Here is a 16170-nt window from a genome sequence, read left to right on the forward strand (position 1 = left end):
AATATTTGCTGCAGGATATTGCAGGCTAAAGGGTCTGATCTCAAAAATCCAAACTTTATTTTGCTGATATAACATGGTACAATGAACAATCTGAGATATGGCCCTTTTTCTCTGGACCCACTTATTCCATTTAAATTAACCTGTGAGGTCCCACATATTTATGTGGGAGTTTTCCCCACTGACCAGTGAATATTTCTTGCCCTCTCAAACTACCATGACTGAAGCTGCAATACCTTAGCACAAGGCTGGCTTTGCTAACTCTTCGTGTCCAGCTTGTAGCCAGCAAGATCACACATCCTTCTTCAGAAACAAAGAAGTTTACCCTCCAAGTTTGATGAAAAAAAACCCCTACTCTTCCTACTTTATGCTGAAGACACTGAGCTAGTGACGGAGCCTTCCCCGGATTGGGGTGACTCCGGATGGTGGTAAAGTCTCTCCTCCAACCCGTGCCTTCAAAGAAAGACTCAGTAGTCTTCAGTCGTCCGGTCTCAAGGCAGTTTATTGCATGTTATCTCAAGGCACACAGACTCCCTGACATTGTCCCTGACTCTGTCTGTCCCCGTCTCTGGCTGTCCCCGTCTCCCCTCCCCGAGGGGCTGGTGCCATCTTTTATATCACACATTACGTATTAGATGTTTATAGTTTTTCCCCAATGCCTACTACCTATGTTGAACAGTGACTTTCTACTCTAAACCAATCTGTGAGTGCCAACACCACCAAGAACATGGAGAATAGGAAGAAGAAAGAAGGAGGACAGGGCACGCCCAAATCCCTCCATCTTAGAACCTCTGACCCCCATGTACAAAACTCAGACCCCCCTGTACAAGGCCTAAAACCCCCCTGTACAGCACTCAAAAATCCTACCTTTCACTTTGTGACTACTTCTATTATAATATCTAAACTTTTGTGATTTCTTGTTCTTCCTGCAAGGTTGGTAAATTGTTCCATGGGTCAAGCTCAAGACCACAGGGGTCCCTGGCCGCCTGCCAGGGTCTCAGAGGCTTCTGCCCTGGGCCCAGAACATCCAAGAGTGTCTGAGGGACACCTTGGGTTCCGACAAGCTAGGAACAATCTCCCCCAGAGACATCACTGAGAGGCAAAACCAGTAAAACCAGAGATGACATACCGAGGCCATTTCATTCCTGTAACCTATACATGAACCCTAATGGGCTCATCAACCATTTCTGCAACTCTTTGGACTGAAATTGCATTACCAGAAGTCTGGAGGACTCTTATCTGTGCTACTGGAAGCTTCACACAATTAATGAAGTCTGTACAAAGTACAAGCCAACTTCTTAAAAGAAAGTGCTGGCAATTCCCACTGAAGCAAAAGGCTCCTCAGCCAAGGAGATAAACAAGGGGCTGAATTTCCTGGGGCACAGGTATCATTGCTGAGCTCACACTGGGCTTGCCTAGCTCAATGCTAATGAAGATGGATTGAGACAGGAAGGATCACAACCCAACCAACCAGATAAACTGCAACATTGCTCTCCATGGAGCCTGGAGTAGAGCCCAGAGGTGCTATATTGATGCTGATGACAAAAATAAGTGATCTGACAAAAAAACTCTAAATAATCATTACACCAATAATTGGAGATGTGACCTCTCTAATTGCCAACTCCACCCATTCTTATACACCTTGTTCCACATTGCCAAGCTGCTCAGGCTTTACAGGGAGGAGTAATGTGGATTCCTATTTTAGATTTTAAAGCCCTGTCAGCAAGTCAGGGTTATTTCTCAAAATAGCTCAGGCCAGAATCCAGCTCAAGGACACTGCACACAGCCAATGCTCCATTGAGGCAAATGAAGGGCACTGTGAAAACACACAATAATTTTATATTTAGGCACTGTGAGGGGCTGGGGTTGGCCAAGCTCATGTCTTCCCTGGGAGCACCTGGCACTGTCCAGTCAAATGCCCTTAGGTCCAGCCCCACCAGCACCTGTTCTGCCCAGCCCATAGATCTGAGCTCCTTCTATTTTGCATTGCCTCATTAATTGGCTGAACTGCATGTTCTTGAAGAACCTGGTGGGAAATCTGGAGCAGGATCAAGTGCACCTTGAGGAAGATGTTGGTGCCTCAGTTTAGCTTGGTTTGTGAAAGCTTTGCAAAGCAAGTGTGAGGAAGTTCATACCACAAAGAACATCATGTAGCCTGCTGGTTTGTAACTCCATTACATGAGACATGCAGGACAGAGAGAAAATATGTATTTATTTACTTGATAGGAGAGATGCAGATAAAAAGCATTTGTGAGTGATAAATTCAGTTCATTTAATCCAAAATCCAAATCCTACTAAGGGCAAAATATTCAGTGTGCCTCCACTGAACTCAGCCCAGCCCTGCTTTGCATGTGTCATTTATCCCCTGCTGAAGCCAATATGGTTTCCACAGAGACTCTTGGGATGGCTGCCAAGTATTTCTGCTAATCTACAAACTCCTCATGAGTTCTGATACTCTCCTGATGGGAATTTGGGAGAGGGTGCATTTCCTTCTATGCAAAAACACAGGGACATTTTGGAGACAGGGCTCTGCATAGCTGAGGAACTCAGAGGACCTGTATATGACCTGCTTCATCAAGTCCTCTCAGACAGAGCCAAGGGACAGTCAAGGCTACACCAGGAAAGGTGCTGAGGTACTTAACTCCCATCTGAGGATAATGGCACCAGTGAACTCAGTGCAAGATTTAGGTGTCTAGAAATGGCTTTTCCAGAAAGATGAGATATTCAAAGGTCTTGGCTTGTACAGGAACAGAACTGAGTGAATTAATTAAGGCAATCAAATTGTTGTCCTTGCAGCACCTTTCACAGGATGAGCTGAACTTGCTGTGCGTGGTAGCCCTAAAAACACACTTGTCACCATCTACTTTTTGTGTTATAACAACAAGGCTGAAACCACCTGAGGGGTATTTATCCCTTCAATAACCAGGGAACAAGGCAAGGAGAGCTGAGACTTTGAAAGGAGGTTAAAGAATTGCTGCTTCAAAATTTGCATTTCTGATGCTCAGCTAAAGTCCTACCAGACCTCCATTCAGAAGCACCTTGTTTGAAGCAAACCCAGTGATATGAGCACTGGCTCAAGTTCTGTATCACCCAGGCACTGTTCACTGGTGCAAAACTGAAGCCCCCAAACTAGGTAGAAACATTCAGGATAGGATCTCTACATTACCTATTTTTCAAGTCATAGAGTAGGGGAAATAATTCTCATCAGCATCTTAGTGAAAGTTGGGAAAGCTACAGAAGACATAACACAAGGCTTATGTGCCTCAAAACATGTTTTCTTCACCTTCTCCAGCTACACTGTTGATTGAACAAAAGTTATTTCTTCTTCTTACACACTTTGCATAATTGCTGATACCTTAGCAGACCCCTGATGGAAATAAGCATTTTGAGTTTCTTCATTCACCAGTGAGAATATCAAATGTCATCAACAAGGGGTAATTCAAGCCATGTAAACATAGAAAATCAGTGAAAAAATATGCTTGCCCATGCAAAGAAGAAACTGAAAGCTTACCTTTGGACCTGCAGGCCCAGGCAGTCCAAATGCTCCTGGCTGTCCTGGTTCACCCTGCAAGTAACAGAAATATCACTGGTAAACACAAATCTTTTATATATAAAGGCTGGGATAGGTCAGAGTCATTATGAAAACACCCAGTACATGCAGTTAGAAATATTGACAGTCCTGAGTGCCATTATACAGAGAGCTGAAAGTTTACAATGTGTTTTCATCACAAAAATGAAAGCAGAAAGAAAGAGAATGAAAACTGAAGCAGCTCTTCATCTATTCTCAAAACACAACCAAGTAGTAAAAAATGAGTTCCCCAAGTTGTGAACAGCTTGCACTGATTACAGCATGCAAAGATGGATTCCTTGGAGTCAGCATAATGGATTTGTTCTTGAATTGTCACCTTGCAGTGTATAAACACATCTTATAAGGAATTCTGCAAGTACGACACTGTCCAATCCCATGCCATGTGTGATGTGATGAAGTTGCATCAGTTCTGGAAGCAATATTGAAAAATTGTCACAGTTTTTCCAAAGTATGACAATCATGGAGGAAAGAAACAGGATGTAAGGAAAAGAACTTTTCTTGCTGTGTGTATACCTGCCTTCCAGAGAATCCTTTCCCAAGCTGCTTCAGTTGCCACCAAGTGACTGCCACAAAGGGACAGTGAATGACATGGTAAAGGTTCAACATCAGGTTGAAGATATTTCTAAGGGATGGTGATCAAGCAGGGGAAAGGATGTAAGGTTCTAAAACACACTTCTATGAAATACTGGAAAACATATTTGTGGTTTTGTGTTTCAACTCTAGTCCTCTTACAAACATTATTTGGTACATTCCATCCTTCCTTGAACTAACTGTGCCCTCCTCCTCTTCTCTTAGTTTTTATCAGTGCACAAGAGGACTCAAGGTCTTTTCTTCTGTGACCAAGACTCCAATTTCTCCAGCCCATGGCTGCTGTGGAAAGCAGCATGGTCCCTTGCACCTTTGCTGACTCTGCTAGCCAAGGACTCCTTGCCAGCCATAAAACAAGTGGCCAGACTCTGCAGCTGCAGCTATTTACCAGCAGGTCCCAAACCACTGGCTGCTCCCTCTCCCTCCTTAACGAATGATAACAGAGCTGCCCTGGAGCCTCCAGCAATAGTTAATCCATAGGACAGCTGCCTTGGCTGCAAACATGTGAGGGAGAGTTTTGGGACTATTAACCTCCTGCCATTTGTTTCTGCTGTTCCTAAAACAGCCACACAAATCCCCCAGACATGTTCCACTCAAGGCAGATTGATGCCCACTGCCTGCCTCACTCTGAAAAGCAGGATTACATGGGAGGAACAAAAAGGCTTACAGCTTCTCCTTTTGCTCCATCCCTCCCGGGGGGGCCAGGTGAGCCCAGGGAACCCTGTAAGAACAGCAGAATTACCATCAGCACAGCATTAACATCCGCTGCAAGTGCAGTGACATGAGAAGAATAAGAAATGAGGATAAACATTTCAACACAAACATTTATTATTTACAGTTCCTGGAGGAGCTGCTGCTGACATTAACACACTAGGGACGATTGATGAGCTGCTAATGAGGAACTAGGCACTCTAGTCCACTTAAATCATTTAAGAATAAATTAATATAAAAGCTCTGAAGCTAATTAGACTCGTAACAACTGAGTCATCTTAATATTATCATATCATCTTCTCTTAGCTTCTCTCTTCACCATTCCATTGTCTCAAAAATTGTATTTTTAATTTTTTTTCCTTCTTGATTATACAGCATTCATCCCAAAGCCCAGAAGCCTCTAGGCAAAGCTATAATATACATAAATAGTAAGCCTAAAAGCAAACAGAAAAAAAGCCTTGATATACTCAAGCAGTCCTCAGGAATGACCCTGGCCACTGGGAAGTGAGTCCCAGAACTGTGAATATGCAAAGTTGTAGAAAACAAAGAAACAGAAAACCAAATAACACTTAAATTCAAAATTTTACCATTTAAAATCTTCCTATGCACCAGGACGAATGGAAGTAAGTATGATGAGATTGGTAGCTCCCCAGCTAACAAGAACAGCAGCAAATGTGGAGAAAAGGCAAGTTTGCTGCCTGCAGCTGGCAATTTAAAGAACAAATGAAGAGTGGAATAAACAACAGACAAGGAGTGAGGAAGTGGCTTAGTGTTTTCACTTCTAGGCAGTGCAGCAGTTTTAGGCAGTGCAGTTGTCTTAGGTATGTTATAAAAAAAGGCTCAAGTGAGAAACAGATACAGCACTGCAAGCTGCCACTGTAGGCTATGATTGTACAGGGCTGGTTTGTTGTGTCTTACATGGAGAGGCATCTTGCCTTGTGATCTGGAATATCTGCTATTTTATAAGAGGTGGAAAAAGTTTAATTTTCTAAAATTCCTCCTGCAAATGAGGATTTGATTAAGGGATTTCCAACAAATGTGTCCAAAGTAAATACTAGTCAACAGAATTAGCTTAGTACTGGATTTAATTTTGGTTTTTTTTTTAAGATGATGACATATTAAGCAGCTAAAGGCCACCACAGTCCAAAAGTTATTTATGTTCAGTGCAAGTAAAGGCATAGTAATCTTTGGCTTTCTATGTCTCATACTGAAAAGACTCTAGTGTTTCTGTGTGCATTAGCAGTGAGTTCCTGTTCTATTACGTTTATGTATTTTGGAGTTTTACAAACTTTAGTCAAAGCTCATGCCTTTAAGCTCTCCACTCATTTGTCAAATGTGGCTGGGCATCATCTATAGGTTTAAAAACTTTAGGCTGCACTTTGATGAAATACAGTACAACATCACAATCTCCTTTTCTGAGCACCTTGCTTACACAAAATGGAACAAAATATAATACAGAGGTAAAACAAAAGGCTTAAAGTAGGGTTGATTTTCATTAGACTTCCACAACAGCTTTATAAACTCTTAAACTTTTCAGAGTATAATTATTCAAGACTTGGACTTACTTTTTCTCCTTTGTCCCCTTTCAGTCCAGGAAAGCCAGGAAAGCCTTCTTCACCCTACAACACCAATGGAAAAAATACCTCATATCAAATGCCATATCATTCTGTGGTAAATCTGTGTACTTTAGACAGTACAGTTGCCATCTCTTGAGAATTGAGTCCAGCTTTTCACCCTCACTGTAACAATGGTGTGCTCAGTCACCTGTAACTTGCCCATATTTGAACAGGTTCACTTTTCCATTCCAGTGCATTACTTCCCTTCCTTTTTGTAATTACCATCCAGAACCAGCAGTTTTCTAAGAAAAAGATTAGAGACCTACCCTTGTTGAAAAAAAAGTATTTGAAGCATAGCAACACTTCCTTGAGAAACCCTCCTGTTGCAATATTCCAAGGCATAAGAACTTGAAGTTTGGCCTGGCCAACTCTGGCCAACTTACTACAATGTCAAGTTCCCAATGCCATGGATTTTTATTTTTTTTTTTTAATTGAAATAAATGGCATGGAAATTGACATGGAAAATTTTGGAAAAATTCAGATGTAGGATTTTTATTCTCTCTAGCTACTCTCATTAGAACAAAAGACTGGGAGCTTTTTCCCCATCTGCTTTTGTAAAAACACACTAGCACAGTCAAATCCTTTTGCAAGAGCATTGAATTGGCTACGAAGTTGATGCATACATTTCCAAGTTGTCTGCATACACATAAGGAATACCAAAATATGTAGATAAATTCAGGCAAAATTCTACCACATGCAATGTTATTTCTGACTTTTTTCCATAAGTCTAGTCTAGCAGACTTAGATGGATGTACTCCTAGGGCAAGATTCCCTATTTTGACAATAGACAGTGTTAAAATCCAGCCTTATTTATTTATAGGTGTATTTGTCACTTAAAGGTAAACAAAAGTATCTCAAAAGTATCTGTCCTGTATATGCAAATTAAAGGCTTTATAATCACATTTCTTGCTAACTGAACCTTCACGAAGCACTCCAGAATTTGCAATGCAGCTGGTGGTAAGAAATCAGCTCTGCTGTATTGGAATGTCTCTGTAATGAGATAGAAAACCCATCAAATAGCAAACGTGATTTTTGAGGAAATAATTTGCTCTAAGAGGTCAATGCAACTTGAAGGGACTGCTGTTCCATGGCAAAGTGTGTCACACAGGTAGCAGAACAATTTGTGTCTTACCTATGCAAATCAAAAGGAGTTTGCATAAGGTCCACTTAATTATCTTCTTCTCTTGCCTTTTTTTTTTTTTTTTTCCCTTCCATAAGATAGCAACTGCTTGGCAAAGCTGAACAAATTAATCCTAGGAGCAGTCAATAAATTTGAAGCACAGTGCTCACAGAAATATTCATGCACCACAGGAGAGCATCCACCAGCTTTTCCCATTTTTCTCCAAGGAGAAAATTGCACAGAACCTAGACTCTAGAGACAGGTTTAACGTCCCCTGCGGAATCACCACTGTAAATGCTACAGAGTGGGAAGAGCTTCTACTTCTGCCCCTTCTGCTGACTTCCAGTAGAATCATTATGGGCAGAAAAGACCTGCCAGGTCGAGTCCAACCATTTGCCCAGCATGGCCAAGTCCACCACTAAACCACATCTGCATGTTTTTTCAACACTTCCAGGGACCGTGATTCCTTAACTTCCCTGGGCAGTCTGTTCCATTTGCTTGAGCATTAAAAATTGCAAGCATTGTGTAAATATGAAAAAGAAAGAACAGAGGCAGAGAGCACAGGGCAGTGGAATAACTGCCAGGCAGACACTGTCTGCAAATGCTCTGGGATGAAGCCCATTGGGAAAATAGGTAGGCTCTGGCAGCTGGCATTGAGCCCTGGGAACAAAAGTCCATCACATTCTTTGCACACAAAGGCCAAATCTGGTTGTGCCACTAAGAGAATGATTAAAATAATCCTGTATTCCCACAGATTGGCTGCATTCCCAGCTTCAACACAACAGGAATCAGGTGGTAACATGTAAACCACAGGTAGCTGTTTATGCCATGCAATCCTACTGTCACCCATCTATTTCATGAATATCTGAAATTCAAAGGCTGTCCTTTTCTGGAGAAGCACCAGGACCACAATAGGAAGGTAACAAGGACTTGGGAAATGAGAAGCACCAGTAAAAGAAAGAAGCTACTGATAAAGAGGGGAACTGACTATAGCTTCTAAGGCATCTTCCCTTAGGCTTAGCCCATATTTTCTGGAGTAGTTTTACGCTTTAGATGGGGTGGCCTTTTGCTTTTTTCATCAATAGTTTTGTGGAAAAAAACTTGAATGTGCAGGTAATGGTACCTGTGAGGTATTTTGCAGTTACAAATACAGCATTTGCAGTAACAAATAAACTTGGCTTAGGAAGTTCTTAAAAAAGCTCTGCAAGCTGTGAGGATACAGCACTAGAAAAATCACTCTGAAAACTCTATCCTTCATTCCTCAAAGAATTGATAACAATTCTGCAAGAAAGAAAATTAAGACGTTTTTCTAAGTCATACTGAAAGCAAAAAGTTAAACCAGAATTCAGTAAAAAGGATAGAATTTTGCATTTCTTTGTATTTGCTTTTAAATGGAAGCATTCAGAGCCCCAGAATGAATACAAAGCAAGGGGTCTCTCAGAGCAGGGCTCACATGGGCACATGGGTTGTCCAGACTCAATGGACCGAAGGAAATGCCACATCATGAGGAACTTCAAAGCACAGGCAACTCGCAGCTGTTGCAGACAGAATATTGGGGTGATGAAGAATAAAAATACTCCTCTTGGCTTCACGAAAAAAAAAAATATAGGTGATCTGGGTAAGGACTGATACACCCAGAGAGGTTCCTTTGTTATTTTGTGTACATCAGCAGAATTATTCCATTTCTATATTTGAGAAAGGATATCTTTCTGGTACACCAGCATCCTGTGGATTTACCAGACCATGCCAGCTCCAGGTTAGTAATCCCTCCACACTCACCATATGCACATGTACCTTCATTTGTTGTGGGTCACGCAAAAATTCACCTCACTTGGGTTAAAGTGAGCCCTACTACTCCACAGTTTATGGATTACCATATGTTTATAGCCAGTGACCAAATTATATCCACATTTGCCATGGTTTAACCCTAGCCTGCAGCCAATCCCCATACAGCCACTCTCTCACTCCCCCACCACGGGGATCTGGGAGAGAATCAGAAGGGTAAAAGCTGGAAAACTCATGTGTGGAGATCAAGACAGCTTAATAGGGAAAGCAAAAGCCAGGCACACAACCAAATCAAAAAAAGGGGAAAATTCCCTGCTTCCCACGGGCAGACAAGTGTTCTGCCATCTGAAGGAGAACAGGGCCCCGTCACAGGTAATGGGTACTTGGGAAGACAAACAACATCACTGGAAATGCCCCCCCCTTTCTCCTTCCTCCTCTCACTTTACACTGAGCATGATGTCATGTGGTCTGGAATATCCCTCTGGTCAGTTTGGGTCACCTGTTCTGGCTGTGTCTCTTCTGAACCTCCCCTGCACCCCCAATTTCTGACCCAATGTGGCCGTACAAAAAGCAGAAAAGGCCTTGGCTCTGTGTGGGACCTGCTCAGCAATAACAAAAACATCTCTGTATTATCAACACAAATCCAAAACACAGCTCCATACCAGTCACCATGAAGAAAATTTACTCCACCCCAGCAAAAAACCAGTACAACATCCTATGTAGGTCCTGCTATATCTGAGTGGAGATAATGATGAAATTACAGAAAAAATAACCTTAATTGCCAGATCACGTATTTCATCACAGTGGGAAAAACTAGCGCACAGATTTTGCCATATCCAGCCTCATAACAAATATTTTGCTGAAGAGACCTAAAACAGAGAAGGAAGGAATCTGCAGGTATAAGGAGAGATGTAGAGATAAAACAATTCAGTATTACCTGATCCTAGAAAGACTTCAGAAGCACATAAAGGAAAAATTCCTCAGTAATGTTTTTAAGCAATCCACTCAAATTTAAATGGTTTTCTTTCCTCCATTTGCAGCTCCTCAAGCAGCTGCCAAGTTTACAAATATTTCTTCTAACTTGAGAACAGCTGTGGCCTATAATGACATATTTTATTTGCAACTCTGGGTTGTGGCCTGTGTTAATGAAAATAGAGCAAGCTAAAAAAAAAAAAAATGGGGAAAAGTCATTCCAAAACACATGGTTAGATTCTCATTTGCCTGTCAAATTCAAATAAATCACTGGTCTTTTCCTTCAGCATACAGACTAGACAACAGAAGACAGATCATTCTAAAGTCAATTCCATACATTTTATTTATCTTCCAAACGGGTCTACATCTCGCACAAAAGTGCCACTTTTCTAATCCTGGTATGAAATTAAAATTTCAAACCCTGTCACAAAATGTCAATGGAAGACCTGCAAAAAATCTGCCAAGCAGAACCCCATGAATCACACCCTCAGCATGTTGGCAGCTGCACAAACTAGGGGGTCTAGAGCCAAAGTAGGAGATAAAATAGAAAAATTTGAAGGGAAACAGAACGACTGGGCAAGATGAAATTGGAAAAGAAGTAAAATTGAACTGTGGAGTGGTGGCACTTCATCATTAATACCCCCCTCTCTCCTTTGTTAATTAATTTCACAGCCTCCCTGTGAAATGAGAAGGGGGTTACAGCAACTGTAATATTGCTGTCACCTCACAAGGGTGATCAGTCGGAGGTACAACAAAGCAGAGGACAGACAAAAGGTCCCAGAGTCTGGGGCAAAGACAGGAACTCACTCCAGATTTCCCATGATCCAGGTCAGTGCCTTAACCATAAATGTATTATTTCTCCTGGTTCTTTGTCCTGCATCTAACTTGGAAGATTGATGATCGAGAAGAATAAATGAGGAGATGATGGGTAGCTGTCCTACTGCTGATCCATGGTTACACACTGAATTGTTGGCAGTGTTTGATGAGTCACATGAAGTGGGGGGACAGAAGAGATGTTGAGTAAGGTCTTCAGGTTCAAATGTCTTAGAACACTTCCAAGAGACCTCATGGTCTGGAAGAATGCAATATCTTTCTTTTCAGGGTTTCTCCATTCAAGGGAACAAACCAATGACATAATAAATATTTTATTGAAATATACTGTAAATTTTGAGGTGGTTTTTTTTTGTGGTTTTTTTCTTAGAGAGGCAGAGCAAAGACCAAGTTTTCATTAAAAGCTAGGGATGATCTGCATATCCACTGAGAAGTAGAGCTGCAGTGGATACACGTCACCTAACTCCATTTTCAAAAGCAGCTGACCAGACAGGCAGCACAAATGACTGCTATTCTCCAGTCCCCAGATGCAGGATTCTATTTGCTTAATAATCCTAAAGCCCTGTTAATATCTTGGCAAAATTGACACCAAAGCTGGCCTAATCTTCTGCTTCCATATAAAATAAGACATTCGTCTCAACTTGGACTTTGCTGCAGTAGAGAAGAAAGAAATTAAGAAAATCTTCTCTTCTGTGTCTTTGTATTATATTCTGATTTAATAAACAGAATGGTAATGTGGACATGATACACAGGGGTCAGTAGAAGTCATAGGTTCTGCAGGAATACCAGGAAATCCAGCCCAGTGCAAACAACTGTTTAAATGATAACTATTGGCATTTTTTGTATTTCAAACATATGAAATATTTTATTTAATCCATTACATAGAATTGTTCCCAAAAGGTACTTTCCCAGGAGATATTAATTTTCAAAAGCTCTCTAAACCCTTGAATCTTATAATGAATGCCATGAACCCTCCCATGAGACCAGAAAGGTCCTTCTGACCCTCCATTTTATGATCATGGTTCTTCTGTAGAGAGCAGATGTCCCATTTTTTCAGAGATTCCAACAGATACCTTTCTCTCAAAAAACCCGATACTCCAAATTTTCATTAAAATAGGTAAATCAACATCTGGGCTATAGCTAATTTGACACATGGTCACTTATAAGCTTGGTACTGCAGGAGAAAAGATGCATCACAGCTCACTCATGTGGCACAGCTCTACAGTCATCAAGGTCAGTATAGAGTTCAGAATAACACAGAAACTTCCTAAAGACCTCAAAGTTGTCACTGGTGCCCAGAATCCTGTCCATCAGCTTCCTATTATCTGCTTCCCTGCCACAACACTGCTTCACTTCCTAAGTAGGTGATTGCTGAGAGACTGGGGTATTCAGACACCCCTGACAACTCCTGAACTTCTGCTTCATCTCCAACTCAGGCTGAGCCAAGTGGAGAATGTAACTAAAGAAAGCACTCTGCAGCAGAGAGCACAGCTGAGTACAAGAGGGAGCTCTTCTGTTTGAAATACTCATGTTCAACAGCTAGAGTTGCTCAAACGATTGCTGAAACGTTCAAATTAAGAAACCGTCAAGAGTTTGCAAAGCTATTTATGATTGAACATAATGAATAGGAGGTAAAATATAATTGGAAACAATCAGTACTATAATCCACTCACAGAGGAATAACCTGACAAATATACTGGACTATGAGTTGGGTTTGCACAAGTAGGTCTAATAGATCCCAAAAGTTCATTTTTTCTTGTTTGCATGGTTGGGGCAAGAGGGTCTTCAATTAAAGATGCATTTCGTAGAAACCTTAAAATATGAAAAACATAACTCTGCTCCAGAAACTTACTTGCCTTGAAGCACAAGTTGATGTTTCTTGCCAGCAGCTGACTTTACTCAGGACCAGACAAACAGCTTGCAAAGTACCAGAGGGAAGTGTTCATTGAAACAGAAAAATATTCCAGTCATGTATCGTGGCATTGATAAATTAAAGTCCTTTCATCTATAAAAAGTACATAGAAAATGGTTCTGGTCTTGTGGATGATTCAACACATACTGGTTGATACTTTTTCTTGCAAGAATAATCTAAAAAATCCATTTCCTCTACCTCTGGGAATTTTCTGATGCCTCAGATCTCCACATACCCCTCAACAATTTCAGTAGCTCCAAGACGAGCTCATTAGGGCAGAGGAGTAATGTGTCAGAGCACTCCAAACTCTGGTGTTGATCTGGTCTTAACCATCTTCTGCCACGGATGTTCCACATTCACCCCTTAGTCTGTCTTCTGGTGCATCCCTGAAATATGTACAAAGCTTTTCCTCAGGATTAACTGCATCATCTAGTCCATGGTTCCTCTCCTCCTTGAAGAGTCCCTTCTTTTAAATATCTCCCTGCTGAGTAAATTTGCCAAATCACTGATCATTCTTCTCATTGCTCTTTGCAAGAGCAACATCTCTCCACACCTCTCTTTAAATGTCACACCCAAACTGAAGAGAATGTCTGCCTAAAGTCTCATCACCACCTACTTATAACTTGCAGAGATGCACTGCTGTTCATTGCCAAACACACCTGAGGCTGCTCAGTCAAGTCTTTGCCAAAGTTATAAATCTCTTTGATCCAGCCAGACACAGGAGTTGGAGTTAGATGATATTTAAAATCCCTTCCAAACCAAACTATTTTATGATTTTATGCTATTTTTTTATGAAGTGGTGCTGCTCCCTAGGTCTTTTTCATCTCAGAGGTTATGATAAAGGTCATAATCCTTCTTCCCATTTTGCTTGGACACTGCGGTACGGGAAGGGGAAAAATTCTGGTCAAGATCTTCTTTGGAGACAGTGACAAGGACAGAAAAAAACCCAGTCTCCAGAGACCCAAACCTACTCCCAATACAAAATGTATCAGATATCCTTGAAATAACAACCACTAAGGGTCCACACACTGCTTCAGCAGGAAAGCAAACTTTTGTCATGAAAAAACCTCACATTTTCCTCATCTGGCACTTAGTACTATGTGTACATTTATTACTCAGCAGGGTCTGAGACCCAAAACACCATCTTCCTGCCAATGCCAGAGACAGAAGTCCTTGTGGGCTTTGGGAGACACAAAATCTCAAGGTAGTGCTTAAGAAAAAGGGTGAGAGACCCAGAACAGGAAATTAAAGGTGTCCAGAGTTGCATTTGGGCAAGTCAAGAACAGCATAAAATCCAGTGCCGCCCTGTCTCAGCTGCCCGTACCTGCCCCTGCAGGGAACCCATGAACAACACACCTGTGCCTTCTCAGCCATCACAAAACCAAGAACAGCCCAGCAAGAGCTTTGATCAGTGTAAAGGGGGAAACCCATCTGCATAACTAGAGAGATTAACCAGCAGGGAGGAGGGCAGGGAATGCTTAGGACACCTTTGATAGACCAGTGATAGCAACTTGCTTTGTGTAATGCTTCAGCTCTCTGTGATTCGTTAGGCTACGAGCTGCATTTCAGAGGGTGTGCTCCAGACTGTTGGGAAAGCGGCTTTATTTCCCACCTAACAGGCAGAGAATCCATACCTATCCACTACAATATCATTCCCAGGAGCATCCTGCATTCCAACAAGATTTATGAATTGCAGAATCAAGACAATCTGTTTTTTTCCCCGCCTTCCCCCCCCCCCCCCCCCAGTTTATTTTTGGAAGAAACATGAAGCTGGCAAATCTCTCTCGCATGCTTCCTCTCCTCACTGCCAGTGGATCTTGGCAGAGAAATCCTCTAAAGAAACAAGTGCTGCAGACTTTGCAAACTTCTGGCTGCCAGTAGATGTCATTGCATACCAGCAATGTACCTGCCAGCCAGGGGGCAATGCTGAAAAGAAATACATGTTTTCTAAGTTTATGTAAGGGGGAAAAAAAAGGGAACCAAGTTACTAGCGCTCTTACACTTCTGAAAATTAAGCTGTCACAATCACAATAAGCATGTGAGCTGACTTCGAGTTGTTTATTGCAATCTGCAGCTGTTATTCTGGGTCACAGAAACCCACAGAATTTATCTAAAACCCTCTAATTATAGTTAAGAAAAAGAACTCCATCAAACCATGGTTATTTAGCTCTGCAGAATGTGCTTTAACTACAGTTAAGGGGACACAAAAATACTCAGCATGCAGACCAAAACTGGCCACATACACAAGAGGATTCAGAACATACCTAGTAAGGCAGATAGTAACATTACTAGAACTCATCTTTTAATATGAGGATTTTGAGAAGAAATCACAGATATGAACACTTTAATTGAACTGCATGATAGCCTTATGAAGTAGATGAGGTATTATTATACAGATGTTTAAGTGCTTGACTGAGAGGTTAAGTGTTCTTAACCAGCACTCAGTAGCTAAGAATAGTTCCTGAGCCAAAGAACAGTTCCAGCAACAAAAAAAAAAAAAACAACAAAAAAAAAGCAAACCAAAAACAAACCCATAAAAAATAATAAAAATAAAAAATAAAAAAAAACCCTGCAGGTTGTGCTTTCACTTTGCATTACCAGGTCACTTTTACCCACATTACATTTTATTCTGCAATAAAACAAGAAGACCTGAGCACTAAGAACATGAGAACGCAACCTTGAAGAGGCAACGTTTCCATAGCCACTGTCTCCAAGGAACATCAGTGACAGGGCATTGGGGTTTTGTTTTGTCTTCAAATTTCAACTCAATATTATTTCTAAACTTGGAGATGTTTTCCCATTTTGTTACTGTCAAGAAGTGCTCACTGAAGGAGCCAGCATGGATGCTGATGCACCAAGGCTCCTGCTGCCTGCTTCTGCCTTAGTCTCTCTGGGGAAAGGCTTCAGCTCTCCAGTCCTGGGTAAACCGGGTGGCATTTGTGAGTTTGGAGACTTGGTGACACTACCTGAACACCACAGCATCCCAAGCAAGGTCTGTGACCTCACTGGAGCATCTTCCCTGCACTGGACTCATCATTTCAGCAATGAA

General features: G+C 41.5%; 1 protein-coding gene across 1 annotated transcript in view; it reads right to left on the reverse strand.

Moving 5' to 3' along the window:
* Positions 1–16170, reverse strand: part of COL22A1 (collagen type XXII alpha 1 chain) — a 200051-nt gene that overhangs the window by 110822 nt on the left and 73059 nt on the right. The window contains exons 11-12 of the mRNA XM_053982357.1: positions 4842–4895; positions 3509–3562 (exon numbers count right to left, since the gene is read on the reverse strand). Of these exons, the coding sequence (XP_053838332.1) occupies positions 3509–3562; positions 4842–4895 (108 nt within the window). The remainder of the gene's footprint in view (positions 1–3508; positions 3563–4841; positions 4896–16170) is intronic.

This window comes from Vidua macroura, chromosome 1 (assembly GCF_024509145.1).
Source record: "Vidua macroura isolate BioBank_ID:100142 chromosome 1, ASM2450914v1, whole genome shotgun sequence".
Taxonomy (NCBI): Eukaryota; Metazoa; Chordata; class Aves; order Passeriformes; family Viduidae; genus Vidua; species Vidua macroura.